Genomic DNA, 19825 nt, shown 5'->3' with positions numbered 1-19825 from the left:
CTAAGTTAAGATAAGGTAGGTATTTTAGGTAGACTGGTCCATACATACAAAACAAAGCTCATAATCCTACCAAAAGAAAAATATGTATAAAAATTAAAAAGCAAGCAATAAATGAAGTAGGTCTGATTAGGACCACATATGTCAATCACTACACCTCTTAATCTTATACTCCTAATTAATAACAGCTTATAGCTCAATTCTTTTTAAACTAATCAAACATTGAAAGCTACACTGCACATTAAGATCAACCTTTATTAAAAACCAAAACTAATCAATTTGCCTTTGGATTTTCAGCCTTTAATTTATTTTTTCATAGAAATTACTTCTTGTTGTTGGCAACCACATTATTGTTATTATTATTATTAGATTTTACACTTATTTTTAAACCTAACGACTTGATAATTTCACTCATAATTAATTAGTAAATTTTTTAATATTTTACAGATTTATATATTCATATATTATCTATATTTAAATATATTTATTTAATTATTATATTATAGTATATTTTTATTTAATTATATCTTAATATGTTTTTCAAAATCAACAAAATAATTAATGAATTTCTCAAAATAACAAGTTTTCCATATAAATATTACTGTTTCAATCTGGTTTTACTTCTGTCTGGTGCTTGCAACAGAAACCAGTCCACAGGATAAAAGTTAACATGGACGGCGATTTCTCAATAAAGTAATATTCTTTTTTTTTTTTAAATATAAAATTAAAAAAGTTCCAAAAAAAAATTAAAATCCATATCAGTGAAGTGAAGACCTGTGTGTATGCATTACCAATAAGCCAGTAAAAAAGAATAAACAATTTATTTATTTAATTTAAATTAGAAAAAAGGAAATTACAATAATATATCATCTGAGAGGTTTATGATTTTCCTTCAATTCATCCTTCTTTGCGTTCTTTCTCTTAGCTCTCTTTTCTTAGGATTGCAAATTTTCCCAGAAACTTCATCCTGTCCTCCAACATTATCCCTCAAGATCCCCAAATTCTTGCTGCAAATACTGTTTTCATTTGATATTCTCCTCTCCTTTATCTGTACCCTCTCCTAGGGAAAGAGGACCCTGTAATTCTCTTAGAAACCCACCCTCTAATTTTTCCATCACCTTTTCTTTTTTCACTTCCTCACGAAAATGCAGTTTCATTATTCCTGAATCATCACTCACTGATTAATGGGTTTTGCTTAGATTTTTCAGCGGCCTCTTGCTTGCTTTTACTTGTTAGATGCTACTAGGTTTATATTGCAAAGGGTCTTTTTCATATTTTGTCGATTGAAGAGCTTGATTGTTCTGTGACATTTTTGACAAAATTGAGGGATCTGAAAGTTGCTGTGTTTTTTGACAAGGGAACTGTTTTTTGGGTCGCTGTGGTTGGTGAACTTAATTGTAAAGGAGAAGGATATTAGTATCTGACTGGTGTATCGTAGTGTTTAATCGGGACTGCTAATCATGGATCATGTTATTGGTGGCAAGTTTAGGCTTGGACGGAAGATCGGTAGCGGATCCTTTGGTGAACTTTATTTGGGTATGCAGTTTTAGGGTTTATTCTATTGCATTGCTCTTTTTTGGTTACCGCTATCTTTTTTTGGATATTTGGGCTTCATGTTCTCTTGCTTAGGGTTGGCTTTGTTAATTGGTTTCAGGCATCAACGTGCAAACTGGAGATGAAGTGGCTATTAAGTTGGTAAGTTTCAACTTTTTCTTCGGAGGGTTGTCTATTGATTCACTTAATTGTTCTGAAATGGTAGTGAACTATTATGACTGGAAGGCTTATGATTAAGAGTGAAACAGGAACTAATTTGTTTTCCCTTCTTCTTTCAATTTCATCTTTTGGATTTGAGATTTAGGTTGTTGATTGATTTATGTTTGTTTAGGACTAGGTTGAAAGGAATCAAATTAAATTTCTTTGGCTGTAAAAATGAGAAGTGAAAATGCGAGAAATGGAGTGAGGTGAAGAAAAATTTGTATACTTGCAATTTGCTTCCAATTTGGAGAAAAAGCAGGGTAAAGCTAAAAGAAATGAAGGGAAATAGCTATGAATTTGCCATTTATATTATTTGTTTTAGAAGTTTATGAACAAGGTAAGGGGCTCAATGAGAAAACAAAAAGGAGAAATTTAGTTTCCCTTTATTTAGGGATCCAAATTGGAGGTAGTTGCCGTGCCAAACTTTGAATTTGGTTAGTTCTAGTTCTTATGCACCAGTTGGCTTCCATCTCGAATCTTGATAAATGGTTTAATGCTTCCTTTAGCTAGTTTGTTACTTCTATACCAGTTGAATTACTGCATGATCTTCTACTGAGCATTAGAATGTTGTGTCCTGGTATGCTGGTCCATTTTACACAAGGGGCTTTGAAGAACATGAATTAACTTCTGTGGCTTTGGTTGGTAATGACATGATATGGACTTAAGATTTTGAAAGTTTTATCTAGGAGGTGCACAAGGTAAAGATTATCTAGACAATTGCGAAGTATTGCAGAATAGTTTACTTTTTTGTGGTTATAGGAGGCAAAGATAAATGTTGGAAAGAATTCATTTGAATTTGAACTTGTAGTGTCTGTTTTTTAGCAGTGTACTTAAGATATTTGGTACCAGTTGAGAGGCCTATTGTTGTTTTGACTGGATGATTTCATATGAGAAGCTGTATCTTTGCTGTTTATATAAGTTTGAGTTAGTAGATGTTACTTTCTGTATTCTCCGGTTCTTTTTTCCCTCTATAATGCCCAATCTAAGGCTTTCGTTGAGCTGCATTCTCATGGTTCTGTAGGAATCTGCAAAGACAAAGCACCCTCAGCTTCACTATGAGTCAAAGCTCTATATGCTTCTTCAAGGAGGAAGTAAGTTTCTTTTCTGCTTTGCTTTTTCTGTCATTCGTTTTATGAACCTCTTTGTGTGTTCATTTTGTTTGTGAGCCTATCTTTCATTTATATTATCGTCTTTCTTATCCGCTCATGTTTTATCCTTTGTTAAGCGGGTATTCCTCATCTGAAATGGTTTGGAGTCGAGGGTGATCACAATGTCATGGTCATTGACCTTCTTGGACCAAGCTTAGAAGACTTGTTTAATTATTGCAATCGGAAGTTTTCCTTGAAAACGGTTTTGATGCTTGCTGATCAATTAGTAAGTTTGCCTGTTGTTGATAAAGATTTACTGGGGAAATAGCTGCTGTGCTTATGCTTATTCACATTTTTGTGCAGATAAACAGGGTTGAATATATGCACTCTCGTGGTTTTCTTCACCGTGATATAAAGCCTGACAACTTTTTAATGGGGTTAGGGCGTAAAGCAAATCAGGTAAAATTTTCAGTTTAGTGATTTTGCATGAATGTACGCACTCACCTTTTTGGTTTTGCTGGTCAAATATATTTGGACTCTTCGATACATGCTTTTTACAAGTCTTACGTCTTAGGTGTTATTTCAGATATTTCTTGTGCCTTCTTTTGGGGAACATTAATTCTCCTAAAACACCATCTAGTTGCCATAGGTAAGAAAGTTGACATATACGATGGTGGAAATTTGAAATAAAATATGGCACCATATTTGAGAAATCTTCATCATAACTTCTATAATTAATCAGAATTATGAAGATTTACAAACAATATGTAACTTAAAAAGACCTGAATCTAGGAGAGAAGTAAGAACTAAGAAGGCTTGTGAAAGTGCAACTGTTGACTCGTATATTCTATTTTTGGGTAATTGAAGTTGTATTTTTATCAAGTGATGGTTTTTCGAACAAATTATTTGTTACAAGTTACAACACGAATGTCGTTTTATGAAAGCTCAAAGGAGGTTGAGCTTACTTGTTCAGTATTCATTCCTGTATTCCTTTAGGTGCTTTCCTTGAGTGATCTTGAAACAAAATGAAGTGAGCCTTTTTATTGCATGTTATTACTTGGTTTGACAGTTGACCCCTTAACAGATCTTTGTGTGTAGGATACCCTGGCAGTTTTGCCTTATTATTTTTATGTTTCCTCTTAATTACAGGTCTATATCATTGATTATGGCCTTGCAAAAAAGTACAAGGATCTTCAAACGCACAAGCATATACCATATAGGTAAGCAGTGTTGCATGCTGTTGCATAATTACTTCTGTCCTGTGGCATGCAGGACTCTGGGTAAATTACTCTTTTATAGTGGCACTTCTGTACCTAATCATTCTAGCTTGCTACTTAGTTTTCATGTTCCATCATGGATTTTGCTATTTGTATGTGTGACCAAGCAAAGGTTCTGAAATGTTGTCATATTTTATCCATATTTCTTTCCAAACTAATGTTTCATCCACAAGCACCCTATGGGTCTGCCTTTCTTGGGTTTGGTTCTACGAGTGTCCTAAGGATATTTCAGGACTTGTCTCTCTTAGGGATGGAAATGGACCCCTATTTTTTAAAAAATTAGTTCTACCATGAGGAGAAAAGGTAGCTTCTTGTTACTGATCTAATGATTTTTTAGAATAAAATGGTGGTGATAGGATAGTGAACGTAAACATTTGATGCTTTTTGAGACACCATAAATCCATGATGCTCGATCTGTTACTACCTTGTGTCACAGATGAAAACCTAATTTTTGCAAGCTGGAAGGTTTTCTTTAAAAGAAATTAGGGAAAACTATGTTTATCCCAAACCTAATGCGCTGACAGAATTATGATTTTCTTTTTATGTTTTTTCCTTCCTAAGCTTCTTTCTACTCTGTTAAGAATATCATTTTTTTTCTTGTTTTTTTCTCAGGGAAAACAAAAATCTCACAGGCACAGCTCGCTATGCTAGTGTTAATACACATCTTGGAGTTGGTGAGTGGCTGATTCTGGCTACTAATTTAATATGGGTGCTAGACGTTGCTATCACAGAATCAAATTTGATCTAAACATTAACTCTTCGCCTAACTGTGGCAATATTTTACTTCCAGAGCAAAGCAGAAGGGATGATCTGGAATCACTTGGCTATGTGCTTATGTATTTTCTGAGAGGAAGGTTGGCACTTCACTGACTTGCCTCACTCAAGTTGACATGTTTAACTTAGTTTATTTGGCTTGGCAAGCCTTGGTTCCCTTTGATGTGCTCTTAGGCCATTAAGAAGGCTTGGCCCAAATTCACGCAGCAGTTCCACATTTGGGGCTCTAAGAAAGCAATCCCACACTTTGGTCATTAAGAGAAAGTTGCTTAATGTCTATTTTCTTTTGATTTTCAGCCTTCCCTGGCAGGGCTTGAAAGCTGGTACCAAAAAGCAGAAATATGACAAGATCAGTGAAAAGAAGATGCTTACTCCAGTAGAGGTATCATTATTTGCTTTTGATACAAGCCTCCAAATGCTCTTTTTCTATGATTAAATATATGGTATTTGATTACAGAGGGATATTACTAGTGAATGATGAGCAATTTTATTTTCAAGTTTCAACTATCTTGATGGGTACATTCATTGTTCAATATACTTTGTGCTGCTTGCATCTTAAGTGTTAATGAATTGTTTGGCAGATCCTTTGCAAAAACTATCCTTCAGAGTTCACATCATACTTCCATTATTGCCGATCACTGCGATTTGACGATGCACCAGATTACTCATATCTGAAGAGGCTCTTCAGGGACTTGTTTATTCGAGAAGGTTAGCTTATACTCTGAAACTTAATTCTTGGCTTCCAGTTATTTATAGTTTGAATCATCTTGCCAAATAATTTTATATCCAAAGGTAGATGATATCCCTGCTGGTGAAATTTAAAGGGGTTTTAAGAATTGTAATTGTTGCAGGGTATCAGTTTGACTATGTCTTTGACTGGACTATATTGAAGTATCCTCAGATTGGCTCCAGTTCTAGAGCAAGGGTTAGTTGGTTTTCATTTCTCTGTAAATCATATTTCCACACTTCAATTTTCTTGATTAATATATATGGACTTGCATTATTATATGTGATTTTTTTTTTAATTTTCTTAATTAAATAGCCAAGCAGCAAAGCAGCCATAAATCCAGGTCCATCAGCAGAAAGAGTAGAACGACCATCAGGTCTGTTATTCTACTGCAATTTGATGCATTTTCTTCATTTTTGTGCAAATGCGCTTTGTTATAAACTTCTCATTTGAAACTAACAATGAGCTAGTCCAGTTTCTAAAGTTTGACGGTGATTTTATATGCTCCATCTAGTGGGCCAAGAGATCCGAGATAGGTTCTCAGGTGCAGTTGAGGCATTTGCCCGAAGAAATGGTTCTGGACATGCTTTGCATGGGGATCAGTCCCGATACAGGTCAATAGATGATGTGCCGTCTTCTAAGGATGTGGTATGTACTGTCCACTTCTGATTCAATTTATCATTACACTCTGAATTGCTTCCCAACCATTGCCTTTTTTTCCCCTTCCCCAGCATACTGATTCTGAAAGGCCTCGATCATCATCTCGAAATGGCAGTACTTCAAAGAGGGCTGTTGTATCCAGCAGCCGGCCAAGCTCCTCTGGAGAACCTAGTGAGAATCGGTCAAGCCGGTTGCTCTCAAGCAGTGGTCGATTGTCCACAACCCACAGAGTGCAACCTGGGTTTGAGTCCAAATCATCTTCATTTAGTCGTGCTACAGCCACAAGAGGCGGTCGCGATGATACGCTTAGGAGCTTTGAGCTCCTGTCCATTGGCACAGGAAAACGGAAATAAGGAATGTATCCATCTCTAAGAAGTAAGAATTGTTACCCTGTGTTAGGGATCAAACCTCCTCGCGTAGTGAAGATGTGAGGAGTATAATGGTGTGTTAACAGTTACTTTGTATATGTGTTCCCATTGTTGGAAGCAAAATCAGAACTCCACGAAGTCTCAAATGGAAAGACCCCTGCAATTACGAGGCTCACTGAACTCCTCTCGGACCCAGCCAGATCCATTACGAATTAGGGAATTGTTTATATTGGAGACATTAGTAACTTTGTAATAAATCTCACTTCTGTATTTTTCTTTTTCCCAAGGAAAAGAAAACTTCAACTAAAGCACTAACACGAGAGTCTGGTTTCTTCTGTGTCACTGCTTTTTATTCTTTTATTTACCGTTTGATCTTGTGAAAATTTGCTTCTAGATGGCAGTAAACTTTTTTTAAAAAATAATAATAAATAAAACATTGTTTTAGTCGAGTAGTTTAATATTTTTTTTGTCAATTTAGGGGTGAGATAATTTATGGGCAAGAGATTTTTAATGTTTGTATTTAGGGTTAGGTAGAAATATTAATACACAGTATTAAAAATTTCCCCTTAAATTGGTAAAGCCCTAATAATTGAAATTTTCAATTAATGTTTAACGAGAGGACAATTTGTTATATTGTCTTTAATTTTAATTATAATTATTAATCAAGTAATTATTTTTTTGTGGGGTCCCGCATCCTAGTCAGCCCAAGGGAGCGGGGCAGCAGTTGATTACATGCGACTTCGTCTTCCAGTTTGTAGTTTGCATGCTATTCGCGTGTGCGTTTTCTATTTGTGTAATTTCATCTAACACTTTGGTTTCGATTTTCTGATTTCTTCGTTAACTCAAACAAAGTGCTTCAACTTTCCCTTTCCTTCGATCGAAACCATCTTGCCCTGTATATATTATCCCTCCACCGTACCCTCTCGATCTGCAATATTATTTATTCATCACATTGTCATTGTTTCAATCTCGCAACTTTTCGTTTTCTTTTATCTATTGTTGAATTTGAGAAGATAAATTTTGGGATCTAGGGTTCTTTTGTTTATTGGAGATTATAGAAAAATGGTGGATATGGAAGGTGTGGTAGGTGACATGGCCTCGTTGGACCCGGATATTCTACAGCTACCTGAATTATCACCGTTCGCGCTGAAAGCCAATCCATATCTTGCTGAAGAACTCTTCTCGCAGTGGCTTTCCCTTCCTGATAGTTCCAGATTGGTACTTAAACAATATCAGTTAACCTTGATTCTTGCAAATACAATCTCATTGTTTTAGAATCGAACTATTCGAGAATTTTGCGTTGGTTTCATTGCTTGTTCATGTTATATGCACAAGAATGTTAGTTACAAGATAGAGCTATTGCATAATGTATGCTTTGGCAGTTTGATGAATTTTCTCATGGGTTCTTTTCGTTTATTAGGGCTGTGTAAGAGAGGTTTGCATATCCGTTACGAGCTGTTTTGGGTTTTTAGCTTGAATTCTGGGATTTGGTTCCTTAATTTGTACAAAGATTTGATAGTGGCCCAACGTTGTAAAATTACTATGCAAGAAAGAAGTAATGAATGGAGAATAAAAAATAACCTGAATTAGTCACTTGAAAGGGCTACTTCGTGAGACTTGAAGAGTAATCACTTAGGCTCAGTTATGGTGGAGAAGAGACCAGTCTTCCATACAGCCCTTTACCAAGCTTGCTTATTTTATGCCAGTCTTCTATAAAGAAGAGAAAAGAAATAGAAAAAGGGAAAAAGAAAAAGAAGGGACAAAAAAGAGGAAGTGTTAAATTCTAAAGATATGGCAAAGTGAATGCTTGCTGGCTAGTGCTTTACTTTGGCATATGTTTTGAACAATGACAAATTCTTAAATTCTAGATTTGAGTGTTTGAACTAAAGATTGAAAGAAAATACTCTGGATTCCTCACGTTGTGTTTCTGATCCATTGTTTGTACCTATCTGTTTGAAAGTAGGTGAAAACTTTGCTCGCGGATGTGAAGACAGGGACTCCCTTGAATGCCCTTGGGAATTCTACTAGCACGAATGTTATGCTGACCAATTCATTACCGTCTATGTTTGCTGCTGGCAGCACTCCACCACTTTCACCCCGTAGTTCATCTGGTTATCCACGTCTGAAACAGAGGACTGGTCCCTCGTCTTTGGGTTCTTCACTAAAACTAGCTAGTGAACCGGTACGAGAAGTCATACCTCAGGTACAAACTACTCTTGAAATAAACATTTTATACCAAGTCTTAGGGAGATTTTTTCAGAGTAAACACAGAAGGGGCTTAACTTAAGTAAGATACTTGCAGTTTTATTTTCAAAATGGTCGTCCACCTACAACTGGAATGAAAGAACAATGCTTATTTGAAATTAATCAGCATTTTTATGGTCGCTTGGATGGACTGCAAGAACATGGTAAGGATGTTTCGGCTGTCATCTGGATTCTGCTAATCTTTCCAAATATATATTTTGTACTTACCAATTTTTTCTTTAATATTTCTTGTCTTGGATCTATCTGTGGTAGAGTTTAAGTCAATCACCAAGAGCTTTTGCAAGCTTCCATCTTTTTTCTCCACTGCTCTGTTTAGAAAGATTGACACTAAAGGTGCTGGCGTAGTGACAAGGTATGATTTTTCTACATTGATCATTCATCTCTTTTAAGCCTGGATCATTATAACTTGTTACCATTCTTTAAGGATTTTCACGATATGCTTTGTGCTATAATTTGGTGGTTTACATGATTAATCAAAACTATGACATAGAAGAAGAGGATCTGCTGCGAAATGGTGTTTTTGAAAGTATAATAAGTAGATGTTTCTGTGGTTCTTTGGGTTCATTCACTTATTTCATATTAAGCCTTCATTAGTTTCAGCCCATTTTATGTAAATAAAATTATCCTCCTTGTTGGATTGACTGTTTTCTCCTGAGCATGCATTTGATGAATTGTTCATAAATCTCTTCAAAAATTTACCCAATCTTTATAATATTTGTGAAAGAGAATGGGTGAAGAAAGCCTAAAATGATCAATTTTGTCATGTCAACTGATGCAAAATTATGCTGTTAAAGTTATAACTAGATATTTTTTGGTGTCTTGGGTGCCCTTTTTCCTGCAATTCACAATAGCAGTTCTTGCTAAACAGAAACTCCTAAGGAATGCCAATGAAATATACTGAGTCATACTGAAAACTTGGCTATTTGAGATCATAGATTGTTATATCAACTGTTTCTCACTAACATTGGAAGTGGAGTTATTTGTTTTTGGCTTAGCTTCAAAATTCTTGTAGGGATCAGTTTATTGATTATTGGATGAGAGGCAACTTCTTGACCATGGATTTGCCGACCAGAATATATAGAGTTCTAAAGCAACCAGATCAGGGATACATTACTCAGGTATGTTCCGCATTGAAGGATGTCATACTTGCACTTCCGATATTTCTAATTTTGTACTTACTATTGGCATGGAACTAAGTTGGTGGAGCTTTACATTATATGTGAATTGTGATGGGAAGGTAATTATTAGTGACTTCTTTTTTCTTTCTACTTCTTTATCTTAACTGCAGAGTGATTTTAAACCTGTTTTACGAGAAATTTTGGCAACTCATCCCGGGTTGGAATTTTTGCAAAGCACCCCAGAATTTCAAGAAAGATATGGTAATGATTACATTTAATTAGTCTGATGTTGTGCTCCATCAACTGTCAGATATTGATTGACATATTGTACATCTGCATCCTTCACTCATAATTGTGATTTAAGGATGGGAAAAGGGAACCCAAGTTGCTGTGGTGTTGGCTTTGGTCTTGAACTCTGAGTACTGTGCTTTGGCTAAATGTGCCTCCATCCTATAGCTTAGGTTGCGATTGGTATGGGTGAATGGAATAGGGGTTAACAGTTACAGAAGTAACAGTTAATGGTGTAATTGTTACAGGTACAGCAATTAATGTTGTTAATCATATTTGGTATTACTTATGAAAGAAGAGTAACAATTAAACTTGTATCGTTAAATGTGTTTGTTATACCTATATAAATGACAAATATAAATTAAATTTGAGATGTTGGAACTTGGTTGAAGTATGTATTAACACAAATAATTTTTATTTAATAATTGTTTATACTATTTTTATATTGACAAACATATTTTTATTATAACATCTATTGGTAATAATATGTAAATTAAAATAGTATTACTTATTTATAATAGTTACAAGAGTAACACCCCATCCTTACAGAAATTCATATTGTAGGCCATTACTCCACTCCCTCTTAGGTAACAAATTTGAATGTGAGTACGGTGAAGGGTTAATTGGGTTAAAGTTTAAACTTAACATGCTAAACGTGTTGATGGATGGTAACACATTACAGACGAACTTTTAACCTCCATTAACCTCAAAACAAATGCATCCGGGTAATGAGGATCAAATATGATGGAAACTGTCTCTCTGCAAAGCAGAGGTAAGGCTGTGTAAGATCAACCATTCCTAGAGCCAAAAGTGTTGGATGCTTCATGTACTCAGTCACCCTTTAATTGAGGATCAACAATGCTTATTATTGTGATTTTTCTTTCAATAGCATAGATTTTACTTTCTGTGAATAATTTCCGTCACATATTGAATAATCTGGAATGATCTAGAATATTGGTAGTTTGTAGCAGTTACGGGAGTTAGTTTTGGAGGGAAATATTTGGGGAAAGTAGAAGGTAGTTAAGTGTTTGTAGCTGCTGTTACTAGTGGTCAGATGTAATTAAGAAAAGTCAGTACTAGAAATACATATAAGAGGAGCTCTCACATGTATGAGTAGGTATTCTACAATCAATATTCATTAATGAAATTGAATATTAATGAAATTGAATATTTCTCTGTCTAATTCTTCTCTCAACCTCTTCTATCTACTTTCTCCTTTTCTTCTATAATTCTTCCCTTTCCTCTTTTATTTTTGGGAGAAAGCCTTAAACTAGGTTTTCTATGAAAAATTGGTATTAGAGCACTGTACCTGGCTGGGTTTTGCTTCAAAATTTGATGCTGCAGTTTCCAAGAGGGGTCTCGCTTCAGATCACATCAGTGTTCCCCAAAATCCAAATTTCTTCATCTACTTTACTCTATATCCTTCTTTAGCTTCTTCTGTGCACCTTCTTTCAATTTCTTTCTCTTGGAAAACTTCTTTCTTTAATCCTCTGCAACTTCTCTGTCCTTTCTTCAATTTCCTCTGTTTTCCCTCTATTTCCTTCTTCTCTATTTCTTATTATTCTCTGCAAAATATTCTTTCCTTAAATATTCTTTCCCTCTTTCTTTCTTTCTTTTTCTCTGCAATATTCTTCAATTCTCTCTTCCCATTTTGTTAGGGTTCTAAAACAAACATTTGGTCGCCGAAACCCTGTTCTTGAACTTTTCTTCTTGAAATTCTTTTACTCTCTTTTCTTGATTTTCCCTCAAAATTCTCTTTCCTTGTCTTCCTATTATTCTCCTTTCCTGATATCAGAAACCTGTTCTTTCTCTGGAACAAATCTTCTCTGTCAATCTTTTTCCCATTTGGGTGATTACAACAATCAAGTCATGGAAGTGCAATCGTGGGAACTAAAGATTCTCAAATTAGAACATGCATTATGTGATGCTATCAAGAGGGTATTTAGAAGAATTGAAGAGTTCCTGGATCAGAAAATAGAAGAATCCAAAAAGTTGTTTCAACTTGTACAACTGAGGTACATAAACGTGAGACTCTTGGAGTAGCAGCAATAAACTGGGATACTAATTTGAGAGAACCCTGAGGATCTTGATAGAGAAAATTGCCACAATCTTGACTAGAAATTGTGCAAGGAAATGATCTCTGTTGAGCTCGACCCCTCAAGTAATATGGTTCTTTTTTACTCTACTCTTGCTATTTTTACTAATGAAAGGTTATTAGCGAGAGTGTTGTAGATTTCAAGGTAATGAGGTTAAGAAGTGAACTAAACAAGGATGTGAAAAGCTGCAGATATCAATGGGAAAGATTGCCTCATTTGAATACAATAAAGCTGTCAAAGTTCTCTGGTGGGGAAATTGAGGCAGAAGATTTTCTTCAGGAGAAGGTTGATAAGAAGTAATCTAGTCAAAAGCAAATCAAGCAAAGGTTTGCAACATATGTTGTAATCTTCAGCTGAATTTCAGAATATGGTGGATTCTAGCATGTGATTTTTATAATTCTTGGGAAGGATGTATGGGAGAAATTGAGATGGCAAAGAAAGAAATAATCTCCTATGTTGCAGAGAGAGAAAGAGAGAGAGAGAGAGAGAGAGAACAGCATTCTCAGTTCTCACATTCTTCAACTGGTGAGAAGGTAGCACCAAAAATTCTTTCCTATTTCCAGCCTTTTCACATCCTTGGGGACAAGCATGTGCTAAGGGGAAGCTACTCTCACATATTGAATAATTTGGATTAATTGGTAATTCTAATAGTAGTGTTTAGAGTTGGTTTCGTAGGGAAATGTTGGAGGAAAGTGGAAGGTAATTAAGTGGTTGCTGTTGCTAGAACTTAAGAAAAGCAATTACTAGAAATAGATATAAAAGGAACTCTTAAATGTATGAGCAGGTACCGCATAATCATTAATGAAATTGAATCTCTCTCTCTCAAATTCTTCTCTCAACCTCTTCTATCTACTTCCTTTCTTCCCTTTCTTCTATAATTCTCTTCTTTTTCTCTCTTTTTTGTTGGCGAAACCTTAAACTAGGGTTTCTCTGACAGTTACCTCAGAAATGGCATCGGGTTTTTACTCACCCCCATTAACTGTTTTGCTTGAGATAGTTGTTAATCATCTTGAGTTATTCCTTGTTATTTTATTTGCTATTAAGATGTTTTGAACTTCTGAGGGTGGAGTTCGTCTGTTCAAACCATGGAAATTGACTCTTTGCATTGCAAGGGGAAGGAAGACCTGAATCTGATCCTCCTTACAGTTTATAATTCTGAAAATGTTGAGCATTAGGACACTGTTTTCTGATGATTTATAGAAATTATCAACTTAGGTTAAAGTGGTTGGATTTGACTTATGCATGTACCTCTTATCTTGAGCAATGACTTTTAGCATGTATTAAACATCAATCTGCCAGCCAGCTGATTCCATAAAAGATTTTAAGATTTTAAGTATTATGCACAATGCACATACAGAATGACATGTGGGATATGGCTTGTACTAACTTCTGCTGCTAATGAAACAGCTGAGACGGTCATATACAGAATTTTTTACTATGTTAATAGATCTGGAACTGGCCAGCTTACTCTCAGGGAGTTGAAGCGTGGGAACCTAATCACTGCAATGCAGCATTTAGATGAGGAGGATGACATTAACAAAATTTTAAGGTATGCCTACTGAAGTTTTTTTGGGAAACCATGATTTCCTTGTTTCTTCTTTACCAAGTGTGCTCAGTAGTTACCTTGTAGCTGAGAATTTTGAGACCAGATAAAATTTCTTCTTCCGATCACCTTATTATCTAAATACCAACCTACTTGCCATACAACGAGAGGCTGCATACACTGGTCCTCCCCAAAACTCACAAAGCAGAGAGGCAAGTCCTATGCAGTGAGACTCCCTTTTGTACTCTCTATTCTTCTCTGTAACAGCTGTCATGATCCTGAAACTTGACAAATTGAATGTTTCTATGAATGTTATAAACATAATATTTCTCTTCTTTTTAGGAAGCTGTTCTCATTAACTTTATGGAAGTAATTTTTCTCCTCTCTCTCTCTGTTCCTTTGTCTCACCCTCTCTCTCTTTTTAATTGATTACTTCAGGTACTTTTCTTACGAGCACTTCTATGTAATATACTGCAAATTTTGGGAGCTCGACACCGACCATGATTTTTCTATTGACAAAGAGAACCTTATCAGATATGGTAACCATGCTCTTACCTACCGGATTGTTGATAGAATTTTTTCTCAGGTTCGCATTTATGATGCTGTTTGGTGTATGCTACTGTTACTCTTTAGGTGACACTGACAATACAAACTTCCAAAAAAAGAAAATGTAAATTTTTCCTGTCATTTTTTCTTTTCTGCAGGGACCCAGGAAATTTACTAGCAAGGTAGAAGGGAAGATGGGTTATGAAGATTTTGTTTACTTCATACTAGCGGAGGAGGATAAATCTTCTGAATCTAGCCTAGAGTACTGGTATACTTCCTTTCCTTTGTTGGCAAAGTATAGTTAAGAAGCATTCAGCACCAAACAGTCTCAGATTGATATATGGTTAAGTAATGTGTGTAAAGAAAAATTGAATTATTGTTATCTATTTTTTCTTAATAGCAGATTTGACATCATCTTATTGCTATCTAAGGTAATGCTTTCCTTTTAAAGGTTTGGCCCTTGTTGAATAGCAATATAGTGTTCATCTCATTATGCTGACAATGTAGACAACAAAATTTCATTCTTGTTGTCATCAAAAAACCTCGTGATTTACTGCTGTATTGGTTGATAAGTATCAATGGATTTATTTGGCTCCTATCATATATCTGTGCGGCATATGTATACTGCCAGTATTTTCTCTGTGATATGAGCCTCAACAATGCATCTTTAGAAAATATATTTTCCTTTTTTTAAGCAAGAGATCCATGCATTCTCAGTTTGATCTAATGACAACAAAGAAATCAATCATTACCATCAAGGTATTATATGAGTCAAGTTTCTCAAATTTTATGGCTTTAGGGTCCCTTCTGCTGTACTAATGTTTATTGAGGAAAAATTACAGGCTAGTACAGATGGTTCTTCTATTAGAAGGACAAAAACAATGTCCTTGTTCGATCCCCATTTTTGAGGGTGCTTTGATCCATGCATAGAAAATTAGAGATAGGTGGTTAATATTCTGCTCTTCTGGTCTAGCAGACATTATTGTTTGGAGATGCAGGAATTTGATATATTTTACAGATTTTCTTTTTGTATATGGGAATTATACAATAAAGTGGTGGGCGCATTTGTGATGCCTCTTTAATTTAGTATGTAGTTTTATTTATTCATTAGACATGATTTTTCAAAATGCATACTAATGAGAGAAGTGCAGTGGAAGTAGTTTTGAAATTGGTGTACTTGTTTAAACCATGGTTTTATTTATTCAGTAGACATGACTTTTCAAAATGCATATAATAAGAGAAGTGCAGTGGAAGTAATTTTGAAATTGGTGTACTTGTTTAAACCATGAGATCAGTAAATACTTTTTATTTGCTTTTGTCTTTTGAGAAATCCAAAATGGTGATGTAATCTTTTTGTGATTTACCTTCTATTTTTAGTTATTTATATCACCATATTTTATGATCAGTCAATGCTTGTTTTAGGTTCAAATGCATTGATATGGATGGCAATGGAATCCTCACATCAAACGAAATGCAGTTCTTTTATGAAGAGCAATTGCATCGGATGGAGTGCATGGCCCAGGAGCCTGTGCTCTTTGAAGATATATTATGTCAGATTTTTGACATGATTGGACCAGAGGTCACTCCTGGGTTCTTGTTAATTACTTGTCTTTTTATTGAGTGTCTTTTTTTTTTGTTTTTTTTGGGGGGGTGGGGGTTTGGCTACTTGCTTTATGCATGACCAATGGTGGCATTTGATTGTGTGTGTTTACAGAATGAGGGCTATGTTACCCTACGTGACGTGAAAAGTTCCAAACTCTCGGGCCATGTATTCAACATTCTTTTCAATCTCAATAAGTTCATTGCTTTTGAAAGCCGTGATGCTTTCCTCATTCGTCAGGTAAATGCAAATTCATATATCCTGATTTTTGCCTCAATACAAGGAATTGTGTTGTGGTAGTTTTCCGTGGATTGCTGATTGCTTAATAAATGTTTTAGGAACGTGAGAATCCAACTTTGACAGAGTGGGATCGTTTTGCACATAGAGAATATATAAGACTTTCTATGGAAGAAGATGTTGAAGATGCTTCAAATGGAAGTGTAGATATCTGGGATGAACCATTTGAGGCTCCCTTTTGAAAAGGTATGCTGGTGGTGAATGTCAATAGAAAACATGTACCAATAGGTCCGATACCACACTATAGATGTGCAAAACAGGCTTTCCTTTTGTTTTCCTTGGTTTTCTTCCAAGCATACATCTCTTCTGTTTTTATTTCTTGCTTGAAAGAAAATCTGTATAATTTGTGGGTGCATGAATGAAAAGCAAATATGCAATGAACTTGAATCCATAATGATTCTATGTGAAATGAGAAGCACCGAGATCTTTTACTTTGTCTGCGAGATCCTCTATACATTGCGTAGTAGAAAATTAATTCCATTTCTTGCCTCTTGAAGGCTTTGGATACTAAGAGTGGAGCTTTTCATTAATTGAAGATGCATCGCTCCTAGGTGCTCGGGTTATGGAATATCTACCAATGTTAGTAATTATCCAGCTTTCTCTCTGTCTGTATTTAGGTGCATTGATTTTTTATCCATCTCTCATTTTCTGGATCTGATTAGAACAATGGAGGTAGAAGACTTTGGCGGGGATCCATGATGGTATCTTAAAGTTGGGTTGGATAAAAGCTTCTGGCTCAAATAATGGCAAAGAGACGAGCAGGTTCACGCCTGGGATTTTTTTTTTTTTTTTTTTTTTTTTTTATCTCTTTTTTGTCCTTGGATAGCTCACAATAATGCGGCCAACAGTTTGTAAAAAAATTAGTCACAGTTTTTTCCAGTTGCAATTTTCCCCCTTCCTTGTAGTACTAAAAAATTCTTGTTTTCTTGATTTTAATTCATTAATTGTCAAAGCCTTTGTGACTAGCCTTCCACTTTCTGTCTTATTTCTTTATTTTCCCACATACTCGTTACCATCTGTAAACGCAAACTGCGTATATCTATCATTTACAGGTTTGCTGCTATATGAGAATCATGTTTCTGATTTGCATGATGGATGAAGGAAGGTGAAGGTGGAGTCTTCGGAGGTCGGTTATTTGAGATCTTTCGATGAAAATGTGTTATGAAGTTAACATCACTGGATTGTTTCCTGCAAACAAAGAACCAACTTAGGCCCATTAGGGATGGTAATTGGGTGGATTCTTTGCGGCTCTTTGATTCGCCTCTCTAATAAGATGGGTTTAGCTATACGGAGAAATTTTTTTTAGTAGTTTTAAGGGAACTTGAAATTGAAACTTAGACATCAAAAAGATTATAGCATTAAATATTTATATTATCTTTATGTACATAAATTTTCATATTAGTGATAATATTTAGGCAACGTTTGTGTATTTGCCTTTTAATTTAATTCTTTTAAATTTAATTTAATTGACTCAATTTTTATATTTTTAGTGTAATTTTAATCGATTATAAATTTATAAATTTAATAATTTATATGATAATTTGATAATTTAAGTGATATGTTGCTTATATTATTATTATTATTATTATTATTATTATTATTTAATTATTTAATTAACTAAAAAATATCTAATATTTGTATCATTTTATATTTTAATCTAAACATTTAAATTTTAAATAAATTAGTTCAACATTTGTGTTTGAATAAATAAATTAGTTCAACATCAAAATATGTAAATTTTAAATAAATTAGTTCAATATTTGTGTTTGAATGAATAAATTAGTTCAACATTTATATTTGAATGTAATTTTAGCTAATTTTTAAAATCAAAATATTAAAGATAAACAATCTAATAATTAAATATGTAATTTTGAATTATGTAGTTTTGAAGTGATAAATTTTATTTTATAATAATAATTATAAATATTTTATAGTAATATATTATTTAATTTAAAAAATAATATATAAAATAATTAAAAATAATATATCTATTATAATTATATAATTATTAATACAAAATAAAATTTATTTATTATCGAAACTATTGAGGCATAGATTATTATTATTTTTAAAATTAAATATATTATTTAATATAGTTAAATATGATTTAATATAATTTTTATATATAAAATTAATTTATATTTAAAAGATAATAAAATATTATTTACAAAATTTTTACATTTTAATTTTTAAAAAATTAAATAAAATTACATATAAATATAAATGATGGATCAATTTATTTAAAATTTAAATGTTTAAATTAAAATATAAAATAATATAAACATTGAGATTTTTTAATTATTTAATCATTAATTTATATATAAAAATAATAATAATATATATAGCATTTCATCTAAATTATCAAATGATCTCATGGACTATTAAATTTAAAAATTTAACAGATTAATTAAAATTATATCAAAATATAAAAATTAAATCAATTAAATTAAAATTAAAAAAATTAAATTAAAATATAAATACCTGCAAATATTAAATTTCTAAATTGACTTTAAATAACATAAATTAATATAAAATAATATAAATATTAATTTTTTAATTATTTAATTATTAATTTTTATATATAAATAATAATAATATATATAGCATTTCATTTAAACTATCAAATTATTACATAAACTATTAAATTTAAAAATTCAATAGATTAATTAAAACTATATTAAAATATATAAATTAAATTAATTAAATTAAAATTAAAATTAAAAAATTTAAATTAAAATATAAATACGTACAAATATTAAATTTTCAGATTGATTTTAAATAACATAAATTAACATGGAATAAATTTTAAATTTTTTTTATAAAATATACCTTAATATGGCTTTTATCTTCGTGATTTATTATTCTTTGTTTTGGTGTCTTGTATTAATATTTATTCCTTTTATTAGTCCTCTCTTTATACATAATCTCTATCATTATATATTTCCTTCCACGTATCACTACTCTATTTATGCTTCCTTCAAAACTCCTTCTATTTCATCACTATCTCTCCACTTCTTTCCATGCACTTTTATTATCTCAAACTATCCTTCTTTTTTTATTTTTATCTCCATTACTATCTCATCTATTCAATGTCTTATTACTCGCATTTCTTTTTATTATTATTTGTATTCAGTTCGAAAACTGAAATTTTAGTATTTATAAAAATCAAATCGAATTAATTTTGATCAGAATTTGAATCAAATTGAACTGGTTTGATTCGATTTAATTTAATTTTTATTTTTTACACTCTATTTTTAATAATTTTAAAATTTAATTAAAATATTTTAATTTTAATATGATCTAATTTCTCTATATCATTGAAAATAATATATTATTATTATTAATCAATTCGATTCGATTTTTTTATTTTTTATTTAAATAAAATCGAAATGAACTGAAATAAATAAAAAATCGAACCGAATTTTT

The 19825-nt window shown here is 33.0% G+C and overlaps 2 protein-coding genes across 9 annotated transcripts; both read left to right on the top strand.

The window, feature by feature from the left end:
• Positions 1-862: 862 nt before the first annotated feature.
• On the top strand, positions 863-6988 carry LOC110611389 (casein kinase 1-like protein 10). The gene is made up of 14 exons (XM_021751687.2): positions 863-1533; positions 1652-1692; positions 2774-2843; positions 2978-3126; positions 3204-3299; positions 3990-4060; positions 4730-4791; positions 4908-4971; positions 5189-5273; positions 5473-5599; positions 5743-5816; positions 5934-5994; positions 6133-6266; positions 6350-6988. Exons 1-14 carry the CDS (start codon positions 1458-1460, stop codon positions 6629-6631), a joined length of 1392 nt encoding a protein of 463 aa, XP_021607379.1. The 5' UTR covers positions 863-1457; the 3' UTR covers positions 6632-6988.
• Positions 6989-7384: 396 nt separating this feature from the next.
• LOC110611345 (serine/threonine protein phosphatase 2A regulatory subunit B''beta) lies at positions 7385-17845 on the top strand. Of its 8 annotated transcripts, XR_002487348.2 has the most exons (15): positions 7386-7864; positions 8610-8849; positions 8949-9054; positions 9164-9263; positions 9924-10029; positions 10200-10290; positions 13821-13962; positions 14395-14542; positions 14661-14770; positions 15925-16081; positions 16217-16342; positions 16441-16585; positions 16897-16978; positions 17062-17161; positions 17452-17845. XR_002487348.2 is itself a non-coding variant. In XM_021751612.2 (13 exons), exons 1-12 carry the CDS (start codon positions 7709-7711, stop codon positions 16579-16581), a joined length of 1623 nt encoding a protein of 540 aa, XP_021607304.1. In that variant the 5' UTR covers positions 7386-7708; the 3' UTR covers positions 16582-16585; positions 17062-17372. The 8 variants fall into 8 exon arrangements, 2 of the variants coding, with proteins under 2 accessions (XP_021607304.1, XP_043811014.1); XR_002487349.2 differs by lacking the exon at positions 16897-16978 and having other exon boundaries at positions 7385-7864; positions 17017-17161; XR_006350226.1 differs by lacking the exon at positions 16897-16978.
• Positions 17846-19825: the final 1980 nt, after the last annotated feature.

Source organism: Manihot esculenta, chromosome 3 (assembly GCF_001659605.2).
Source record: "Manihot esculenta cultivar AM560-2 chromosome 3, M.esculenta_v8, whole genome shotgun sequence".
Classification (NCBI taxonomy): Eukaryota; Viridiplantae; Streptophyta; class Magnoliopsida; order Malpighiales; family Euphorbiaceae; genus Manihot; species Manihot esculenta.
Note: the sequence above shows the minus strand (reverse complement) of the source record. Positions and strands in the feature narration are given on the sequence as shown.

Coding starts and splice junctions, on each gene's coding strand:
- LOC110611389 (XM_021751687.2), top strand. CDS start 1,458: ATGGATCATGTTATTGGTGGCAAGTTTAGGCTTGGACGGAAGATCGGT. Junction 2,844..2,977: donor TATGCTTCTTCAAGGAGGAA/GTAAGTTTCTTT, acceptor TCCTTTGTTAAG/CGGGTATTCCTCATCTGAAA. Junction 3,300..3,989: donor TAGGGCGTAAAGCAAATCAG/GTAAAATTTTCA, acceptor TCTTAATTACAG/GTCTATATCATTGATTATGG.
- LOC110611345 (XM_021751612.2), top strand. CDS start 7,709: ATGGTGGATATGGAAGGTGTGGTAGGTGACATGGCCTCGTTGGACCCG. Junction 8,850..8,948: donor TACGAGAAGTCATACCTCAG/GTACAAACTACT, acceptor AGATACTTGCAG/TTTTATTTTCAAAATGGTCG. Junction 10,291..13,820: donor AGAATTTCAAGAAAGATATG/GTAATGATTACA, acceptor CTAATGAAACAG/CTGAGACGGTCATATACAGA.